Source organism: Tamandua tetradactyla, chromosome 2 (genome assembly GCF_023851605.1).
Source record: "Tamandua tetradactyla isolate mTamTet1 chromosome 2, mTamTet1.pri, whole genome shotgun sequence".
In the NCBI taxonomy this organism is placed as follows: domain Eukaryota; kingdom Metazoa; phylum Chordata; class Mammalia; order Pilosa; family Myrmecophagidae; genus Tamandua; species Tamandua tetradactyla.
In genome coordinates, this window is record NC_135328.1 from 187368556 (window position 1) to 187389830 (window position 21275).

Here is a 21275-nt window from a genome sequence, read left to right on the forward strand (position 1 = left end):
AAGAGCCGTATGGCCAACTCTCCATCCCTGAGGGTCACAGAACTATTAGCCAAGAAGTTATTCTGCTCAGAGGTGACTCCCTTGAAGCCTTCACGGGAACTGCTGTAGGAAGAACAAATATTGCAACTCAGTTCCCTGAACAGGCTGGGAAAGAAACAGAGATTTGCTCTCTTCATATAGATCAGTAGTTCTTAATCTTTTTAGTACCAAAATACAAAGATAACCATGGACTTTCTCCCTAGAAACAGGTATGCATAGAAAAAATTTTGCACACAATTGCAGGGGTTCATAGACCTCCCAGAAGCCTATCCTTGATTCCTGGATTAAGAATCTCTCCTTTTGAGATGGAGTCTGCATCTCTGCCCAGGGCTTTTTTTTTTAATTAATTAATTTATTTATTAATTAAAAAAAATTAACAAACGAACTAAAACATTAACGTGATCATTTCGTTCTACATATATAATCAGTAATTCACAATATCATCATGTAGTTGCATATTTATCATTTCTTAGAACATTTGCATCAATTCAGAAAAAAAAAGACAACAGAAAAAGAAAGAAAACGAAAACAGAAAAAAAAAGATTATACATACCATACCCCTTACCCCTCGCTTTCATTGATCACTAGCATTTCAAACTAAATTTATTTTAACATTTGTTTCCCCCTATTATTTATTTTTGTTCCATATGTTCTACTCGTCTGTTGACAAGGTAGATAAAAGGAACATCAGACATAAGGTTTTCACAATCAGTCACATTGTGAAAGCTATATCATTATACAATCATCAAGAAACATGGCTACTGGAACACAGCTCTACATTTTCAGGCACTTCCCTCCAGCCTCTCCATTACATCTTGACTAACAAGGTGATATCTACTTAATGCGTAAGAATAACCTCCAGGATAACCTCTCGACTCTGGAATCTCTCAGCCATTGACACTTTATTTTGTCTCATTTCACTCTTCCCCCTTTTGGTTGAGAAGGTTTTCTCGGTCCCTTGATGCTGAGTCTCAGCTCATTCTAGGATTTCTGTCCCACATTGCCAGGAAGGTCCACACCCCTTGCCCAGGGCTTTTTATGCCAAGAACAAGTGATTCAGTTAGCTGAAAGATTCTCCATTACAGAAGTTGCAGGACCATCTGTCATCCCAGCCCAGGCTTTTGGGGCATTGTTCCTGAGATTGACCCCCAGATTTGTGCTGCTGAACCCAGAGGCTGATCTGGGATGAATATCCCAGGAGCAGGAGTCTCTTAACTCCTCATCTCTGAGGAAAACAAATTTGTGTCCAACTTCAACCAGTTATCACTTTCCTCTCCACTTCCCTCCCTTGGATCAACTTGTGCTGGAAGGCTCTGTGAAGAGAGCACCCTAAAGGAAACCAGTGTGTTGTGGAAGTGAGCGGTAGATGAAGTTCTAAGATTTTTCTCATCCTTCCATATTTTTTTTATCATTAGGGTGATGACTGCCTTTACTCTCACCCTTCAGGTCCTACTGTCAGTTCTTGTGGTGGGAATGGGCCTGTGACCTCTCCCAGCATGCATCCCTCTCCACCATCAGCCAGACAAAGTCTTCCCATTCCAGGGGGGCCCTAGGACGACACTCTGGTCTCCCCTCCTTATGGTCCCTTCTGAGAGCTTCCTCTACTTGCCAGCTTTCTGATTAAAATAAATAAGACACCTCTCAGGGGGATATTGTGGGATAGGCATCCTTCAATCTGCCCAGGCTGCCAGAGGCTTTATTTTCTCCCTCTTCCTGCATACTGGACGTTGGCTGTGCTTCTTTCTTTCGCCTGTGGCCCTCATGGGTGTCCAGTGGCAGCAATATCAGAGGAAACTCCCAGAGCTGACAAATGGTTAGAGGGAAAGAAACACCTGCAGCCTCCCTAACTTGTACATACACTTGCTGCCCTGTGTACCTTCAGGTGTCGAGGTAGGGGTACAGCTGGGATGAGGTGAGGCAGAGGGACTATTGGGAACATTTTCTTTAGCCATGGAAGGGTGCACAAGTGAATGGACAAGGAGCTAGAATTAATACCTATCGGAGGTAACCATCTAGGTTTTGCCCAGCCCTCTGATTTGCTAAGAGCAGTCCCCCACCCCCTCCTGAGCTGTCCCTGCTGCCTCACCTACCCAAAACAGGGAGGAGGAATGGAGGCCTGTGTGGCATAGGTCCTTCTTCCATCTTTTCATGAGGATGCAGGGACCTGGATAGAACCTCTGGGCCATTCTCTTGACCAGCTCACCTTTAGAGACTGAGGTCCCCTTGGAGAGATGAAAATTGTTTCTTCCTTTTTTTTTTTTTTTAATGTTTTTTTTTTCATTGTAAAATATATATATACAAAAAAGAAAGAAAGGAAAAGCAGTATTTTCAAAGTACACTCCAACAGCAGTTACAAAACGGATTTCATAGTTTGGTATGGGTTACCATTCCACAGTTTCAGCTTTGTCTTTCTAGCTTCTCTAAAACACTGGAGGCTAGAAGAAATATCAATATAGTGATACAGCAGTCATAGTCATTTGTTAAATCCTATCTTCTGTGATATAACCCCTCATTTTCTCCTCCCACGCTAAGGATCTTTGGACAACTTTTCATGTTGAAGAGAGGTGTCGATAATACAGGATGGGGGAGAGCTTATCTGGCCTAGGAATGCCCTGGAGGTAATGGGTTTCAGGAAAGTAAACTTAGTGCATGAAACTTTTATAGTCTCAGAGCCCTAAGTATTTTCTTTTTAAATCCAAGCTTTAAATGGCTTTATTTTTTCCACAATCCCCCTTATACCACCCCAGCCCTAGGTGTTTTTAGGGTTAAAAGGCATGATGTTGGTTGTGGTTTGGCAAACCTTGGCAATTAGCAATAGCCAACTGAAGCTTGCATGAAAGTAGCCTCCAGAATAGCCTCTCAACTCTATTTGAACTCTCTTAGCCACTGATATGTTGTTTTGTTACATTTCTTTTCCCCCTTTTGGTCCAGAAAGTATTACTGATCCCATGGTGCCAGGGTCAGTCTCATCCCTGGGAGTCATTTCCCACATTGTCAGGGAGACTCACCCTGAATGTCATGTCCCATGTAGTGCGGAAGGTAATGATTTTCCTTGCAGTTGTGCTTAAAGAGAGAGAAACCACATATAGATCAACTAAAGAGGTTTCCCCAAGGCAACACTTAGGCATAATTATAGGTAGTCTTAACTTCTCCATACAGAAATAAGTTTCATAAAGGCAAGCCTTGAAACCAAGTGGTTGACCTATTTTGGGGGGAATTCCTAATGTTTGAGAGAGCACCAAGGATTTCCCGGATGGGAAAGTTTAATAATGCTGTATTTTTTTCCACTCCTTTAAGGGACTTGACCAATACTTTTTAATTCTCACCCCACTGTAGTCTGAGATGTCTCAGTATATTATATTAAGCTGTACAGAATTACAAGCCCTCCTTTCCATACTGGGCAAGAATTAGTTCTTGAGTGTAGCATTAGAGGGGACAGAGCAATAGAAAAGCTGTAGCTCTAGTCCCACGTATGGGGCAAGAGAAGTGACCCCTTATTGCCAAGGGATCCTGTCTGCTTCTCCTGATTCTGAGCGCCTGAGGGGGCCTAGCCCAGAAAAGTCCTAGCTCCAGGGTCTTCTGTAACCCATCGTCCTGGCAGCCATCACCTGAGAGACAGATCTGAGTGCCAATGGACTACCACAGCCGTGATGACAGGAAAGCCAGTGTGCTGTGAACCCTGGGACCTAAATAACCAGGATCTGAGAACTACCTCCTACCATTGGCTCAGCTCTAATTTAGGGACAGATGATGGCACCTGAATCCTGAAGAACCTCTGGACAAGGTGAGTCCTGACTTCCAGCCCTCTCTGTGACTCATGGTTTCCCTGTGCTGGGTTCTGAGGAAGTGTTATCACCCAGCCCTTAACACTTCCCCACACCAGGTACCTTCTGATGTCAGAGGCAAATAAGGCCAAACTAGAGGCACCGGATATCTGTTTCCTGTCACTGCACTTGATCCAGCTCTGTCTCCCCTCGGACCTGGGATGCTGCTGTTGCCATGCCAACAACAGCCGCTCTCAGAAGGGCTGTTACTAGGCTGCAGGCCCCTTTGTGCCTGCCTCGGTGTCACTTTGACGGTATGAATTGTGGCAAGCAAAGGCCCAGCCCCTAGGATCCCTTATTCCCTGCCCCCCAGCCTCAGTTTATTCTTCTGCACAGTACAACAATGAAAATCTCTGTTGGTGGTCCTCACCCGGGCTGCCCAGTACTTCACTCTCTCCAACTCCTACAACACTGCAACAGAAAATGTCTACAGCCAGTGGTCGCCACAGTGCCACTTTGCACAGAGGGAGCTGCCCTCAGCCCAGCCTTTCCTGAACCCTATAGCCAATCCTGACCCATGACTGTTGCCAGACTTGGAACCGTCCCTGTTTCTCCCTGACCTCATGACCTCTTCCACTTAAACCACTGCATGAACTTTCTTTGACCTGTGGCCTTTGCACTGGTTACACCCTGCAGCGGCTCCCTCTCTCCTTTTCCTCCTACCAGTCCTCTTGCTGTTCTTACCCGTAACCCAGACCTTGGTGAGAAATCAGCTGACCCCTGCCCCTATCTAGGTAAGCAACTTATGAAGGGTGGGAGAGCCTCCCTAATGCCTTCACCCCCTGAGAATATGGTCGCAGTGTCCAAACCCTTCTGTAGATATGCCACAGTTTCTACTGCTTCGGAGAGATGTACTACCAGGAAGCAAAGTTCTCCAGCCAAACGGCAGACTTGCAGACCTGGGGAGTATCACTGTGAGGTGAGGGGTTGGGGCTCCTATGGGAACCCAGATGGGTAGCTACCCTGATAGGAAGGGGATGGAGGGGGTTACTGCAGGGGCAGAGGAGGAGTGTCATTGGAAGGGGTGCTGACATTCAGGTACAGTAAGGTGCTGGGAAGAGAGCTACAGAAGGGGGAGAAAGGAAGGAGGTCAGGCTTTGGTATGCTAGGAGAATTTGATTCGTGAATTCTCCTGCATTCCCTTTGCCCAGTTGATTCAATTCAACATTTCCTACTACATGGCCCAGTGCATCCTCAGGTGAGTGGGTAAAAATGAAACCAGTTCCAGCTCTTGCCTGTCGTCCAATAACTTGACACTGGCCCAAGACCCTGCACGGTGCAATGCTGCAGTGGTGGGCCACTCTGCCTGGTGCGCAAGGCGCCAGCCTTGGGTGAGACAGTACCCCAACCCACAGCTCTGAACCCCTCCTCCACTGCCCCTCAACACTGACTCCCACTCCCAATGAGCTCTGAGCTTACTTCCCACCTCTCTCCCTCAGCTCTGTCCCTTGCCTACTCACTGATCCCCAAATCTGAACCCCGATCTTTGACATGCCCCCAAGTCAGAGCTTAATCCACACCAACCCCTCTTGATTCTAACTTTATCTCTGTCCATACCTTAACTTATAAACCTTCCCTGGCCCTCTACTTCTGAGATCTACCCTGTTCACTGACTCCCCAAGTCTGAGCTGTCTACCTACAGTGCTCCACCTCCCTTCAGGTCCCCCTCAATTTCCCCACCATCTCCAGCCCAACTTATCCTGACCCCTTCCACCTAAGCACCAAGAAAGTGTGGCGCCCAGCTTCTGTGCATGTCCAGGCAGAGCTAGGAGCGTGAGCTGCACCCACACAAGATGCCCTCCCTAAGCGAGGGAGTTGGGACCCTGCAGAGCAATTATTCCCCGGTGGAGCTATCACAGCACTTCTCTAGGCATTTCTACTCTGCTCCAAGACCTAGGCCACGTGACCATTCCAGAGGACAAGCTGCTTCCCACTCCATCTCTGGTGACCACCACTTCACCAGCCCCCAAGGAAAATGTTAGTGTCTTGTTTACAACCACCTGCTTAGGCGGTAGAGGCAAGAATGGACAGCATGTAGCAGGTGGGGCAGGCATGATGGGGCTTCAGCCTGGCCTCTGCTGGCTGAAGTTTGAACAGAGCTCCCCACACCTCAAACCTTCCTCCTGCTCTCTCTTCCAGGGGAAAATATGTGCCACCTTCTGCCAAGGCAATGACTACTTCAAAGGGCAGAAAGCTATGGGGGCTTGAGCTTCGATGAGGTGAGCCCCTAGATGGCTCCAGGGATTGGGGTGCTGTCCTCCCTGGGAACTGCAGGTCTCTCCCTTCATGCTGGAGGGAGCAGGGTAGCAGCTGAATCTGGTTGAAGTTAGACCTGCTAGGAGCCAGGTTGTCCAGGGTCTGGTGTGCTTGACCTGGCTAGAATCTTCCAAGTCTCCATAATGGGCCCCTTGTTTCTGGTTACCCTGTGTTCTCTGGGGACTGGCTGGCTGACCTCGTTGGGAGGGAGTTAAGGATCCAGAGAGGTTCAGCTCAGCTCATGACCCTAGTTCACACTCCCTGACTCAGTGTGTGGAGGAGGGTGCAAGCAGAGGATGAATTAATGATAAGTCCTGGGGCTCAAACTGAGGCAGTCCTACCTCTTGCAGCTGCAACGGCCCAGCTCAGGCTACGCTGCAGGGTGCAGCGAGGCCTGTGTGGTAGGGATCCTCAGGTGTCATGAGCCATGCTACCAGGAGTGCTGACATGCCTCGGCCTCAGGCAGCTGCCTCCAACTGGACGGAAAGCTCCATGTCAACCAGGCAGCTCCAGGGACAACCAGGAGCCCGGCGCACTGGGTCTTGGCTGGGGCTGTGCTGCCGCTCCTCCATGCTGCCTTGCTCCCGTTCCTGCTCCCTAGCTGGACTCAGCAGAATCAGGAGCAGCATGCTGGAAGACCCCGGCCTGCCCCCAGCTCTGATTCCTGTATCTGTGCTTGAATAAAAGAAATGTATCGAGTTCACAGCTCTGGACCGGAAGTTCCTCACTTCTGTCCTCTTGGGGCTGGTGCCTGTAGGTGGTGCCCTCCAGGGCAGGACATGGTCTTAGCCCCAATCCCACAGGGAAGCTGGGGTTTGTCTGGAAGAACAGAACAACCTTGTGTCTGACCCCCATCCCAGTGGGAGGACCTAAAAGTCCTCTAGGGACAATTTCCTCATCTGTAACAACTGCCTGGGCGCATTCATCTTCCCCAGGCCCTCTTCCCCAGCCTTTGACACTAAGAGTGGGGCTGGAGTTGAGGGTCCTTGTTCTCCCGCAGTGACTCTCAACCCCCTGATCTCTAAAAACCTGAAACAACCCCTTTCCCCTCATCCCCCAGATGACTCTGAAACCATAGCCAAATAAGCTTGCACTACATCTGTGCTGTGGATGTTTCCAGAGAAAGCAGACTGGGGAGAGGGTGATGTCCATTTCTGGGAGGGGTTTACCTGTACAAAGTCAAGTCAGACTGGTTATTAGGAAGGCAACTCCCAAATTAGGGAAAGGCATGGGTGAGGAGGAGACCTGGAGAAAAGTAGCAGCAGTCACCCGTTCTCCAGGACTGGCCCATTTTGCTGCTCCCTCAGTTTGGGTCAAAGCTTGAGAAAAGGTGTATTCATTTAATTCATTCATTAATGCAAGAAACTTGTTTTGAGGGCCAACTGTGTTAGAAATTGTGCTGGGGTGATGAGTGGAATGGTCAATGGGTTGAGAGAGCCCAATCCTAAAATTCCTTATCTGAGCTAGCTAGCTAGCCATCTGAAGCAAGCTCCTTACCTTAGATGGGAGAGGGAAGGAGAGGAGAAGAGGACCGAAAAAAGGGGAATGATTTTGGTGGGGTGAATGAGGGTAGGGGCTTGAGCAACAACAATAGCCCATCCTCTGGGTGCCTGGAGAGTTGGGAGGCCCTCTCCCCTGTATTCTCCTCTCCAGCCCCCCTTCTATCTCCTCCTTGCCCCAGAAAAACAGAATCAGCCTGCATGTGGACACATACTTTACAAAATGTGCTCACATCCATTACCTTCATGACAGCCCCATGACACAGATGGGACAGGACTGTCCCCATTTACAGACCGTGAAGGCTAGGAGAGGAAGTAGGGCAGCCTGTGGCAGGATAAATGACACAGGAGTTGGGGTCAAGAGTTTCACGTGAGTCCCACCTATGCTGCTTGCTAGCTGCAGGCTCTTGGTCAAATTGTTTAATCTTTCTGAGCTTCAGTTTACCCATATGGAAAATGGGGATAATGGTTCTTCATAATGTTCTCCTTTAAACCTGAACAGTGTTAGTTTTGTAAGGGGCAGTTCCAGTAGGGCCCAGAAATGGGCTGCCCAGAGTGGAAGGAGAGGAGGATAGAACTGAGGAGGAAATAAAAATGCAGTGTTTTTTCCTTAAGGCAAGCATGACCATCTTCCTTCCGTTTTCTGAGTGGGGAGCATGGAGGGTGGGGGGAGGTGCGGTGGGGGTGGTGGTGGTAGAGGTTAGAGCATCCAATGGAAAAACCTTTCCAGAATAGGGACTCCCAGCGTGCCCCAAGAACTAAGGGGTTAATCGGGCACCCTCCCCTCCCCCCAGGATTGACCTGGGCATGCCGGGACTTGTAGGCTGGCTGCCCATCCTGTGGCGCGGGGCCCTATGGGAAGCATAGTCCCTGGCCCAGCCCCGGGGCCGTGGTATCCTGCGCCCAGCGTTGACAGCTCAGGAGGTAGGCAGCGACGGCAGGGCCAGGGCACTGCTGGGGAGCAGGGAAGCCAGGGCAGTGCTAGGCAGGAGGGAGTGGGCAGGTTGAGGGCTGGAGACCCCTGTACTGTAGCTGTCAGAACTGGCACCCCCTGGCCGGTGGCTGATGCAATGGGGCCTGCGGGGTGAGAGTGAGAGGCAAGGAGCCACGGGATGCCTTTCCGTCCCCAAGGGAGGAGGAACAGGGCCCATCCTTCCTGAGAGTAACAGGATATTTCCCCCCACCCTGATGGAGACCACCCCCGACTCCTCGCAGAGAGGCACCAGCAGGACGAATATTGTTCCCTGCAAAAGGGAAGCAGAATCCCGTCCCAGGAGCAATGTGACAGGGTCCTCCACTCCAGTAACGGGACCAGGCACCCTCACTTCCAACAAACAGGCTGAACTCCACTCAGGAACAAGCAGACACCCTCCCAGGCAAAGGGTGGTATGACAAATTTTACAACTCACCAGGGACAAAGGACGTGGCCCCTCTCCCTAGGAACTTTAAAATGCCCCACTCTAGAAAAGAGGAGAGGAAGAGGACGTCGGCCACCCCTCTCACTTCTCCCTCCACAAAGTTCCCTCCTTCCTGGCTGCCACCCTGATGCAGCTCCATCACCCCACCGCTAACTCACTGGCTGAAGGGGCGCCCATTTCCCCTCCCCCAGGGTGTGTCTGTCCGCTCAGCAGGGGCAAGCATGGACCAGTCTGTGGCGATCCAGGAGACCCTAGCTGAGGGGGAATATTGCGTCATCATATCCTTCCCAGCCCTGAGTTTCCCAGCCTGGGACCTGCTCTGGCCTCGGGAAGTGGAATGGAAGGTGCCTGGGTATCCATCTGCACTCTCCCTTTCTCCTAGTCCTCAGGGCAGAAGGAAAGCAGTACTTACTAGGTACCTACTCAGCACTGGACTCCGTGCTGGGTGCTCTAAAATAGGCAGGCATTTTCCCAACCCCCCTGTGAAGTCGGGGATATCTCCATTTCACAGATGAGGAAGGTTCAGAGACAGGAAGTGCCTTGACCAAGTTCACACAGTGAATCTGTGCAAACAAGGAAAGGGCCGGGGATGGGGTGGGGGCTGGGTTGGGAGAGTCCTGGCCTCTGGTTTCGGTTTCCCTTGACCCTGATCAGCAGGCGGTGCAAGGCGTGCTGTGTGAGGGAGACAGCCGGCAGAGCCGCCTCCTGGGGCTCGTCCGCTACCATCCGGAACACGGTGGCCGGGAACACGCGTAAGTGAGGGGTCAGATCCTTGCCCTCTGGGCCACGGGGTTATTCTTTGCTGTACCCTCCAGCTGAACTTCAGCCCTTTAGGGCAAGGGTCAGAGTTTATTAGCATACCCACAGTTAATATTTTTTGAACACATTATTTTTTGACATTGTCCTAAATCCATCGCATGCATGAACTCATTTCATCCTCACAATTCTATGGGAAAGCACCTGGGGAAGGGGCAGTTTAATATGGTGGTCCAGAGCTTGAGCTCCATTGCCTGACTGCCTAGGCTCAAATCCAGGCTGTGTTACTTCCAAGCTACATGACCTTCAGCGTGATGTTTTACTCCTCCGCACCTCAGTTTGTCAAGGCTAAAGCACGTTAGCACATGCGAAATGTTTAAAACACCATGGAGCACATAGTAAGTGCTTAATAAATGTTGCCTAGTATCACCCATATTTTACACCAAAAACAGAGAAAGAGTAAGTAAGACTTAGTCTAAGTTCTCATAGCTAGCGAGTGAACCTCAGGGTCTCAGAGATGGGTGGGAAGGGACCTGAGACATTTTCTAATTCACCACCCCCATTTCAAAGATGGAGAAATGGAGGTCCAGGGAGGGGAGGGGCAGATCAAGGTCGTACCGCTTTTCTCTCATGCAGTGCTAGCATGTGCAAGGAGAGATCAAGCATGTGTTTGATTAACAAAGAGGGGCACACCAAATAAGAAAAGTTTGGTTTTAATGACCTCATTCATAAAAACAGCCTCTACGATGGACCTCATGGAAAGAGATGGCAAGAGGACTGCACATTGCAGGGCATTACCAGCACATCCCTAAGGACTTCCAGGAGGGCCTGAGGGATGGCCGGAGGGCCCTGTCCTCACCTCTGTTTCCTGCCCTCAGCCTCTTTCTGTATACACACCGAAGGATGGCCATCATCGGGGACGATGTCTGTTTGGACCAAATAGTGCCAATCTCGCGGGATTTTACACTGAAAGAAGGTGCCATAAGGGAGCTGGGTGGTATGAGGTCCTCCCTGTGGGCTCGCCAGGTCACCTCTGCCCATGTTGGGGGGCCAGTGGGCAGCTTGCTCACTTATCTGTGAGAGCAAGATGGTGCTGGGGCTGGGATGCTTAATGATTAAGAGTATTCTCATTTCCTCCCCACAGTATCCCCAGATGGTGGACTCTACATCCTTGGTGAGTGGTCCTTTCTGTCTGGGTCCCGTTGGGGCAGGGTTACAGGACCTGCAGAGAGAGAGGAATGGTGTGAAGTAACAGCACCCCTGATATCCTTACTGTGCCAAGTAAGACCCTATCTGGGCCCTGCTCACTTCTCTGGCCTCATTTCCCATCACGCTCCTCCTTGCTTACTGCCTTCTGAATTGCTTCCATTTCCTTACACCTGACATGTTCTCACCTTGGAGGCTCTGTACATGCTTATCCCTCTTTCTGAAAGCCCTGTCACCTCTTTTTCTTGGCAGACTCCAATTCATCTTTCAGGGCTTCAGTTCACTCTTACTACCCCTGAGAAGTCTTCACTGAACCCCTGAAATTGTATCTCACTCATACATGCTCCTTTTTCTTATCCTTGCCAGCTCTCTGTCACTCACATTGATTAAATTATTTATAAGCTATTTAATGCCTGTCTTTGCTAGCATGTAATAATCAAATTGAAAATTTAATCAATGGCTGTTGTATGCCAGGCATTGTGCTAAAAGCTTTGCCCATATCATCTTGTGCTTTACTCACAACAACTCAGATTATCACTGTTTTCATCCCCATTTTATGGGCAAGGTAACTGAGGCTCAGAGAAATGAAGTAATTTTTAGGAGGCGGAACCTGAATTCAAATCAGACTCCAGACTGTAGAGCCCTCACTTTTGATCACACTGCTACTCATCCATTAGTTCGGCATGTCTTTTCTATTGTTAAGCATTCATTTTTTTAAAAAAAGTTTCTATTGTGGTAACATATAAGACACAAAGCTCAGCACGTTTTTGTGTGCGCACCATGTGCTTGGTACTGGGCATATTCTATGTACAAGGTGACCTTCCACAGTCTGGTTCCATGAACATAGGCCCACGTCTGTTCTATCATGATATTCCCTGTCCCTGGCACAGTTAGGTAAATTGACTGACAAACAACCCCCATTGTCTGCCTTTATGTGCTTTTCATTCCACTGGGAAGGGAGTCGACTGAAAGTCCAGAGAGGCTGTTCAGTTCCATCTAGTACTGCTGTGGCAAGGCTTACTGACTTCTCAGGGCCTTGGTTTACATTATCTGTAAAGTGGGGGCGATGTTAACCGGAAGCTGAGGGTACAGAGGATTCCCTTATTGCCCCAGGGACAATCTTGAGTGAGTTGCTTAAGGACCGAAGGGGCTTTGGCAGCCTGGGTTGCTGGTTTTCTACTTTGGGGACCCTGGCTTGAAGATGCATCCATGCAATTACCTCCTGGTAGCCAAGAGTTCATTTCCTGATGCCTCTGTGCAGGCTCAGACGTGACCATCCAGCTGGACACAGTGGAGCTCAGCCTCGTATTCCAGCTCCCCTTTGGCTCGCACACCAGGATGTTCCTCCAGGAAGTCACCAGGGCCTGTCCAGGTAGGCAAGGTCCCAGGCTCCTTGTGGAGGTTGGCTGGGTGCTGATCACTCCAGTTGACTCTATCTTTAGGACTCACACTCCACAGTTTCTGTGCCCTCTCACAGTTACTGGCAGGAGGCCGCAGTGCCCTCAGGCCACCTGCTAACCACAGTATTTGCTTTTCTGTTTACCCATTTCTGGACCTGAGTTTTTTACTCTAGCAGGGGCTTTGTCCTCTTGGCTATGAATAGAACTGCATAGAGTGGGTTGTGATTCTGATAGAGAAATCTCTTACAAGTTGACAAGATTGGCAGCTGCCAGAGGCCCATCTTCTCTCTTTCTGTCAACCACAGCTAGAACCAAGGTTGTCACATGGACTGTCCCACACTTGAACCCTGCTCTATCCCCCTACTGCAGCTGCAAAGTGGTCAAGGAGTGAGAGGTTAGTGGCCTCTAGGGAAAAAATTGTTTAGATCTGGAGATCAGCCAGGCAGGTAAAGGAGAGCTTGTATGGAGCAGAGGATCAGTCGTAAGGCATGTGAATTTGAGCCACCAGGTGCTATGCCTAAGGTGTTCATCCAACACTATTAGTTGTTTCTTTTTTTATCAAACATCTTGTCTCTGTGGGAATGGAGATGGGGATAGGCTTGAGCCTGACCTTCTGGAGATTCCAACTTATTCACCTGGTGTGCCAGGAGGAGGACTGGCTTTGCATGCAAACTTAGGGTGTGGGGGAGGCAAAATTATAGTCTTACAAAAGGACAGATACTGTGTGATTTCATTAATATGAGCTAGCTGGAATATGTTAGCCCAGAGTCTGAAAACATAGAATAGAGGGTACCTAGAGAGAGACAGAAGCTAGAGAAGGGGGAGCAATTACTTAATACATACAGAATTTTTAAGGACTTTGATGTTTGGGAACGGATAGAGATGAGAGTAGCTCATTATTGGGATTTTAAGTAATAGCACTGTATTCTAGGGGAATTTGGTTGAAAGGGGTTGTTTAGAGTCATGTATGTTACCAATTAACACTGCATATATAAATAAGTTCTTGCATGAACTACTATAAAAGTATGACACTTGTACAAAGAGTTAAAAATAGGGTGGTATATGGGGAAAATATCTATTACAAGATACAGACTATAGTTAACAGTAATACCTTAATATGCTTTCATCAACAGTAACAGGTGTAGCACACCAATGCTAGAAGTCAATAACGGGGGGATAAGGAATATGGGGTGTTTAAAGTTTTCTCTTTTTGTGTCTATCTTATATTTTTCTTTTCAGAGCAATGAAAATGATCTCAAATTGAGTATGATGATGAGTGCACAATTAAGTGATGATACTGTGAGGCACTGATTGTATACTTTGGATGGAATGTATGCTATGTGAATATATCTCAATAAAATCTGCAGATTTAGATTTGGTTAAGGAATTTAAAATATATTCTATAAGCAGGGAGAAATTTATCTCTAAATCTTAAAATCATAATGAGAAGAACTGATTTTATGATTATTATGAGTATTTGGAGGAGGGGTAAAATAGTAACAGCAAAGAACATGGGCTTTGAAGCTACACAGACCCTTAAGTTTGAAACCCATCTCTGCCAGTCCCTAGCTGTGTGACTTTGGGTAGACTACCTCAACTTCTCTGAACCTTAGTTTTTGTAGACTTAGGGAGTATGAGGATAAAAGTATATCACATGTTATTGTGCCTTGCCCATAACACGAGCCCAGAAAGTGTTTCTTCTCTTTGTCCAGAGGGCTCACAGTTTAGCTAACATTCATTGTTGACACTGTACTAAGAGCTTTTCTCCCCACAACCTTACAAAGTAAGGCTGCCTCCATTTTACAGATAAGGAAACAGAGGCTCAGGAAATTTAAGTGCCTTGCTTGAGTGCATAGCTGGTAAAGTGTAGCCAGGATTAGATTATATTAGGAAGTTCTACTTGGGAGCCTGAGTTCTTGAGCATGTTGTTCTAGAACTTTCTTAGTTTATGCTCCCCTGTCCCCTAAAGATGTCTCAAGAAAGGTTTCAGATAGGAGGTCATGTTTAAGCTGATGAATAAGGGCTTTTCCAGGTAAGCAATAAGGAGGAAATGAGCATGGCAGTTGGAGGAAGAGCAGGGGGTTTGTTAGGGCATAAGCTTGCGTTAAGAAGAGGGTGTCGAGAGAGCCGAACCAGGAGAGGCCAGCAGAGGGCAGCTGCAGGGTCTTGAAGAACAACAAAGAGCTCAGAATTTGCCCTATAATTCCTGGGGAGCCATTAAAGAATTCTAAACTGGGGAGTGATCGGGCAAGATTTGCATGTTAGAAAAGTTCATCTGGCAAGTGGAGCAGAAGGGGAGAGCCTAGAGCAGGGAGATGTGTTACAATGGTTCAGGTACAAAAGAATGAGGCTGAGACAGGGACATGGGTGATGGAGATGGGGAAGAGGGGATGGACTTAGAGGAGGTCAAACTGATGAGAGTGAAGGAGCCACAAAGACAGTGAGTTTGGGTTGTATACTCTCCTTTATCCCTAGTGGTTAGAGAAATGCCAGGCACAAGGTAGGCACTTAATAAGTGCTTGCTGAATTGATGAACAGAGTTTGGTACCTTGCTTTGCGAATGAAGGAGAGAAAGAAGTTGAGGATGACATCCCTCTTTTGGGCTTGGGTGACTTGCCTTGCAGTGTCCTTACCTGCTCTTCCCTCTGGGATCCACACCCAGAGTAATGAGCAGGGAAAATCTGCACTGACTCAACTTCTCTCAGTAGATGTCACGAGGGGGACTTCCCCAGCAAAGAGGGGATTCTCAGAGCTAACAGGTCCCCATGCATCCACCAGCCCAACTCTTGCATTTCAAAGATAAAAAAGACAGAGGCCCAGAGAATATAAATGCCTGCTAGAGGAAGGAATTGATTAACATTAATTGAGCACCTACTACGTGCCAGACTTTTTTTCCCCTAGACATCCCAAAACAACCATGTTCTCCTATTGAGTCTTTGAGCAATATTAAGGAATAGGTATCCTGTTTTATAGAAGAACAAACTGACACAGAGAAGTTAAGTAACGTACCCAAGGTTACTCAGTTATCGTAGTAATAGGGCCAGGTTTGGAACCCCAGGTAATCTGACTCCAAAGTCCACACAGTCTAGAGACTTCAGTTCAGATTCCGCTCTGCCACTTCCTAGATGTGAATGTAGACAATATATTTTTTATTTCTTCAGACCTTGGTTTTCTTATCTGTATCATGGAAGTATGGGGTTGCCTTACCCACTCTTCTAAGGATAGTGAGGATCTGATGAGGCTGAGAATGGTTTAGTAGTATATAAATGCTGAAGAAAATTTAAAAGCTGTGTCTGTCAGTGTCATAGTCAGGATTGGAACCCCAGTCTTCTCATTTATGATGTCCTTGCAAATCCAGTTAAGTTCGGTCAGTCGGTCCCGTTCTATAAGCTGAGGAGGTAGGGCAGCATAGTGGTTAATAGCAAGTGTTTTGGAGTCAGACAGACTTGGATTTAAGTCAAAGACAGGGGTGTCTCACGAATTTACGGAGGGGCCTAGGGGTACCGATCTGGTTGGAAGAGGGAACCAGAGGGTTTCTTGAAAGTATATTTCATAGCAAACACAATGTTTTTCCGTAGAAGTGTGTGTGTATTCAGAATGACATGCGAATTGCTGATGGGAGGCATGGGTAGTTAAAGCCCCTCCCTACTCCTTGGTATCGACCTCAAGTTTGAGTCCCCACGCGGCCCCTCACTCTGTGACCTTAGAAAGTTACGTAATCGACTCTAATAGAGCCCAGAGTCCATTAATTGGGATAATAGTTCCTTACTTCATAAAGTTTGCTGTGAGGTTTAAAAGAGGAAATAAGGCAAAACACAGACCCTGGTCCATAGTTACCGTAACGTCGGGTGAACGGTGGGCGCCGCTGCCTCGGAACAGCACTTCAGCGTTCACATTTATCCCTGACTCTGAATGTCAGAGCGTCCATGTGACGAAGGGAAGTAGACTCTCCGGAAAGGCTGAGCGATTTGCGGACGGTCAGATAATCAATCATTCAGAGGTGAAACTGGCTCTTGAGGTTCGTGGCTCAGTATTCCCCCCCCGTGTTCCCGCCACAGGCTTCGATTCTGCCACCCCAGATCCGGAGTTCCTGTGGCTGTCTCGATACAGGTGCGCGAAGCCGGAGCCCGAGCCCGAGGCGGAGCGGGAGGCTCCAGAGCCTCGCGTTAGGAACTCGTTGCCAGGTACCTGGTTGGGCCGGGCTACAATTGGCAGAGACACGTTTCCGTCCCTTTGGGGGTGGGGTGGGGATTGGACGAGGCCCAGCTGCAGTGGGCGGGCTCCGTTCTGTTTAGGGGAGGGGAGATGGTGCAGAAGGGGGCTCCGATTGGTGGAGGTGGCCCTCGGGGGCGGGTCCCCAGAGGGACCGAGCAGGCGAGGCGGACAGCGGGATGAAGCGCAGGAGGAAGTAACCCGGGAAATGTCCGCCGCCGCCGGCCCTCGGGAGCGCGATTCTGCAGGTCGGGTGGGCAGTGGGACCCCGAATTGGAGATCAGGGCCGGGGGCGGAGGCGCGCTTGGCTCTCGGGCGGGCAGGGTCTACGGCTTGGCGGGTGGCCGCCCAGGGCAAAGATCAAGGTCCTGGCCCTACGGAGGCGGGAACCTGGGGCTGAAGTTCTGTGGGGATGTTGAGTTATTCTCAGCCGACCCCGATCGTGGTGAGGGAGGGCCGGTAGGAATGGGGGTACCCAGGAAGCCGGAGGCTGGGGTTCAGTCGAAGCTCCGTCCCTAACTCGCTCTGTGAACTTGCGCCATTCACTGCGCCTGTCAGAGCCTCAGTGTCTCCACCTGAGCTTGGCCTTCGGGCCTGGCTTCCAGAGTGTGGCGTCCGTGGAGGTGCTCTCTCTATGACAGCCTTTCTTTGGGGTGAAGTAAGGTGTGTGTGTGTTGGGGCTGTCAGCCTTCAGCCCCTGCGATAGATTGGACTGTGTGGATAGGTGGAGTCCAGGAGAGCTTTGTCCAGCCTGGGACTGGAGTCCAGGGTGAGTTTACAGGTGAAAGGGACTAGGTTTTTTCCACTCTGTCCCTGGTGGATTATGTTGTGCATCACAGGGGGCCATTGTTAGGCAGAAGTTTGTCTTTTGGAGAGTGAGAGAGGCCCTGGGCTGAAATTTGGGTCAGTCCATTGTTTCTGTAGGGCATACAGACCTGTCTTTTCTGTCCAGCTGCAAGGTTTTCTGCAAGGGCTCCCTGGTGTTTTTCCTCCTGGGTGTGCCCATGCAGCTCCAGTTACATGCAAGTTTTGATATGACCACTTGTACCCATTTGTGTCCCTTTTCTCAGATGTTTACTAGAGATAAAGAGTCTGTTAAGTAGCTGTGTAAAGTGTGAGCCAACACTCCACTTGCTTTTTACAAAGCTTGGAAACTATGAAGTGGGGAGAGCCATATTGCACAAGGCTTTGTAAAATGAGAGAAACCTAGGCAAGTGAAGGACTTCCTCAGTGCTTCAGACACGATTAAAGTGTCTGATGGTGCTGATAGTTTCACATCTTTCTTGGGCTTATCTTAGAGCTCACTTGAAGTGCTGATCTTGAGACAGCTGTTGATTCAGTTTCCATGACATTCTGGGCTATAGCGCCGGCATGGGTGAGAGTTTAAGAACATATTCTTTCCTTCTTTGCAAAGAAACTGCCAGAATCCAGATAATTGGTGGAGGACAGGCCCAATGGCAGCAGAAAGAGGTGGGTTCTATCTTCTCAGCTGATACATTAGAACCAGATCCTTGGAGTGTTTCATTCCCTCAGAAGGGGAGCGTCTTCCAGGAGAGGTCTGACCAGCTTTGAAGCCAGTTACCTGCCCCTGGGTGAGAAACATTCAGGAATCTCAGTATCGTTCGTTTTCTTTAAAAACAACAAACAAACTAGCCACATGTTGCTGAGGAATTATTCTCACAGTTTTGGTTTTACTTTTAGTTTAAAAGAATTTGTCCCCACTGTAATCCCTTATGGTAAATGGAGTTAGGCTGTTAATTGCTAAGTTGCTCCTGTTAAAATTGGTAAGAAATGGTACCAGTTTCCCAGGTCTGTTCAGGTCATCACCATTTCCAGAGTTGTTCTAATCTCAGAGTAGAGAGGCATCTTCTACAACTGGTAGGAGGAACCCTTTGGCCTGCTTCTGAATACTCAGGATGAGCCAGGCCCCAAGAGAAACAGGTAGTGGATTTGGTCCTTCCTATATACAAATGATCAAAGCACTAACTTCCTGATAGCCTGGGGAACCAACCCAAGGTAAAAGTTTGCTTTAAAATACTATTTGCAATGCACAGCAGGAGAAACAAAGCTCCCCCCTGAAGCTGGCCTCCTGATATGGAGGGGTCTGTCAGTCTATAATAGAGGATAAGAGAGTATGGGGTCACCACAGCAGGACAGTGGTCCTTGTGGGTGAGCCAAGGTCAAGAGCACTTTAAAGCCTAGATATTTTGAGGGCAGGGTGAATCAGGGCTTTACAGTGGTGAAGAAAGAAAGATTTCACTTGGATGCTTCTCTCCAAAATATCTGTTCTTTTCTTTGAATTGTTGCTGCTGAATTCAGGGGTGTTATGACTAGCTTGGTAGGAATTATAGTAGAAAAGTGAAATAAAGCTAGTTTCAAATTGGAGTCCACCTTCAGGTTCAGACCCATGTGTTTGAGCTAAATTGTGATGTTCAAGTGAGATGCAGTGTTTCTGGTTGAGTACCAGGCTCTTCCTATGATTCTCTTGGCCTCTTCAGCTTCTAAGATTTTTTTGCATTGGCTTTAGACTAGTTGTTGGCAGAGGCTTTTCTGCTTTTTCACAAATTTGATTATTCTTGACTTCTTAGTGCAGCTTTTTTTTCCTTAAAAAGGATGGGGTCTGAATTGGGAGAAATGCCTCATTATTTCTTTTGAACAACTGAAAGTGCTCTTATCCAGAAAACCCCTTGGGAAGTCCCTCATAAGGCTCGGTACTCATCCAGGTTATTGTGAAATGTGTTCACCTGCATTTCATCCTGGATGCATGCAAAGACCTGGAGCCATGTTTGGAAGGTTCTGAGCTATATACTGGAAAGGAAACAGCTACTCAGAAGTCCCACTGGGGCTGTTCTGACTGGGCTAATTTAACCAAGTGACAATAAGCAAATTTTGGTCTCTTGAAGTGGTTTCTTATTCCATGGTTGATGCAAAGCAGGCCAGCTTTGTAGTGTCTCAAATTTAGATCGAAATGGTGTTGGGTAGTTTTTCCCCTAGACCCAGGAAACAAAGCATTAGAGTCAGTCCATCCTGAGAAAGGAAATGAATTCTATTTATATCTTGGGGTAGCATGAAGGGTAACTTAGATAATTTGGGTAGATAGAAATCAGAGAGAATGTTGTAAAAATAGCCCCAATAGCTCGTTTTCTTTTTTTTTCTCTCTCTGTCTTTCTCTCTTTCCTGTCTTCCTTTCTTCTCCTTTTTTTTTTTTTTTTTTTTTAATTTCTTTAGATTGAGAAGTTCTGGAACCTTGACCTGTCAGTATTTATTAGTAAAACTTGTATGAGTGACATACCTTTTAGCATGGAGAAAACTAATTTGCTTCTGTTTATCCTGGAGGTAGAAATAGAACTACCCCATCAACTCTACCTTTGTGAGAAGCTCTGCAGCCTCCTAAACAAATTAATTTATTTTGGGTCACTTTATTTCGTTGCATAAGAGAACTGTGTTCATTTTTCTTCCTCCTTTGGTTGTTCCCCTCTCCATTTTCCTTCTTTGTCCCATTTAACCTTGTGTTTGTTTTTAGTGCAAGAGAAGCCCCTGAAGACTTTTTTTTCCCTGAAAACGGTTTTTTTTTGGAATTCTCCAGTGAGAGTCTGAAGCTATAGAGGTGACCCACAAATATTCCAACAGAAATAGAGTTTTGCACAAAAAAAATCCTCAGGGAGGATGTTCAGGAAGAGAGAGGCATCAATATTTAATAGAGGAAAGACGGCATTGGACCATAGAAGCTAGCTGACTTGCATGTTTTCCTTTGTTGCTTAAAATATGCTGCATCAATTTTGTAGACTTTACATGTGAAATGAAGCTAGCAAATATGAATTAGAAGAGGCTTTATTTCTTGGAATGCTGATGATGAAGATTTAAACAAAGTATATGTGCAAGTGGATAAGGGGATTTCTTTTTGTTTTCATTATTGCTGCTTGGTACAATATTAGACATGTTTCTTGACTTCCCTCTCTCCCATCTGTAAAATGAGATTGCCCTCTGCTTCCTGAAAGGTCATACAGAATTTAAGGAGCACCAGATTATTTAGGGGCTCTTTTATTTGGGAAACCTAGTTAGATAGTTTAAATGCCTACACCCAGGGAGTTAGAAACTAACCGTTCTCTTCAGGTCATATCTTAGGGTGAGTTTCTTCGAATAAGACCCATACTCATTATCTTCTTTACACTTTTCCTCCCTCCAGTATCTTTTCTCATAATGCAATCACTCAAAATTTCTGTCTTCCTTGTCTCTTTCCTCTCCGCTCATGTCTGATAACCAAACTCTGTCTATTCTTTTCCTGTAGTGCCTCTGCTCTCCGCCCACATTTTAAAACCCCCATAGTTCCTGTTGGTATTAACACCTGAACGATTACAAGAGTTTGCTTAACAACTGTTCCTAACCATAAGGCTCCCTTTCCTGTGGGGATCTCATAACTTTTATCATATCCTACTATTTTGGGTAGGATCTTGGAATGTTGGACCCCTCCGGCTGCCTATAGAATAAAGTTCAGAATCCTTAGTGTAGTATTCAAGCCCTGCCCAGCCCGGCCCAGCCCCCTCTCCAGGCTTATTTAGCTCACCTTCATTTTCTCTTCAGACTTGGCTGCTTATTATTTCTGCATCAGGTTCTGTACTTTTTCATTTCTTTGTTGGCTGCTCATTCAGCTAGATATCTATAAGC

At 47.6% G+C, this 21275-nt stretch overlaps 1 protein-coding gene and 2 long non-coding RNA genes across 4 annotated transcripts in view; 2 read left to right on the forward strand and 1 right to left on the reverse strand.

Moving 5' to 3' along the window:
- Nucleotides 1-4041: 4041 nt before the first annotated feature.
- LOC143663617 (uncharacterized) lies at nucleotides 4042-6813 on the forward strand. Of its 2 annotated transcripts, XR_013166077.1 has the most exons (6): nucleotides 4042-4117; nucleotides 4530-4597; nucleotides 4683-4782; nucleotides 5755-5840; nucleotides 6003-6082; nucleotides 6470-6813. It is a non-coding gene; the product is annotated as an uncharacterized LOC143663617 (long non-coding RNA). The 2 variants fall into 2 exon arrangements; XR_013166081.1 differs by lacking the exon at nucleotides 5755-5840.
- Nucleotides 6814-8526: 1713 nt separating this feature from the next.
- The window catches only part of INPP5B (inositol polyphosphate-5-phosphatase B), a 53090-nt gene continuing 40341 nt past the window's right edge, over nucleotides 8527-21275 (forward strand). Inside the window, 10 exon segments of the mRNA XM_077150227.1 lie at nucleotides 8527-8542; nucleotides 8813-9004; nucleotides 9228-9314; nucleotides 9694-9788; nucleotides 10671-10768; nucleotides 10937-10966; nucleotides 12260-12370; nucleotides 16457-16629; nucleotides 16632-16709; nucleotides 16711-16858. Of these exon segments, the coding sequence (XP_077006342.1) occupies nucleotides 9258-9314; nucleotides 9694-9788; nucleotides 10671-10768; nucleotides 10937-10966; nucleotides 12260-12370; nucleotides 16457-16629; nucleotides 16632-16709; nucleotides 16711-16858 (790 nt within the window). The 5' untranslated portion in view covers nucleotides 8527-8542; nucleotides 8813-9004; nucleotides 9228-9257.
- Nucleotides 10490-16204, reverse strand: LOC143674480 (uncharacterized). The gene is made up of 3 exons (XR_013171073.1): nucleotides 15606-16204; nucleotides 15408-15519; nucleotides 10490-11014 (listed from the first exon to the last, which is right to left on the reverse strand). It is a non-coding gene; the product is annotated as an uncharacterized LOC143674480 (long non-coding RNA).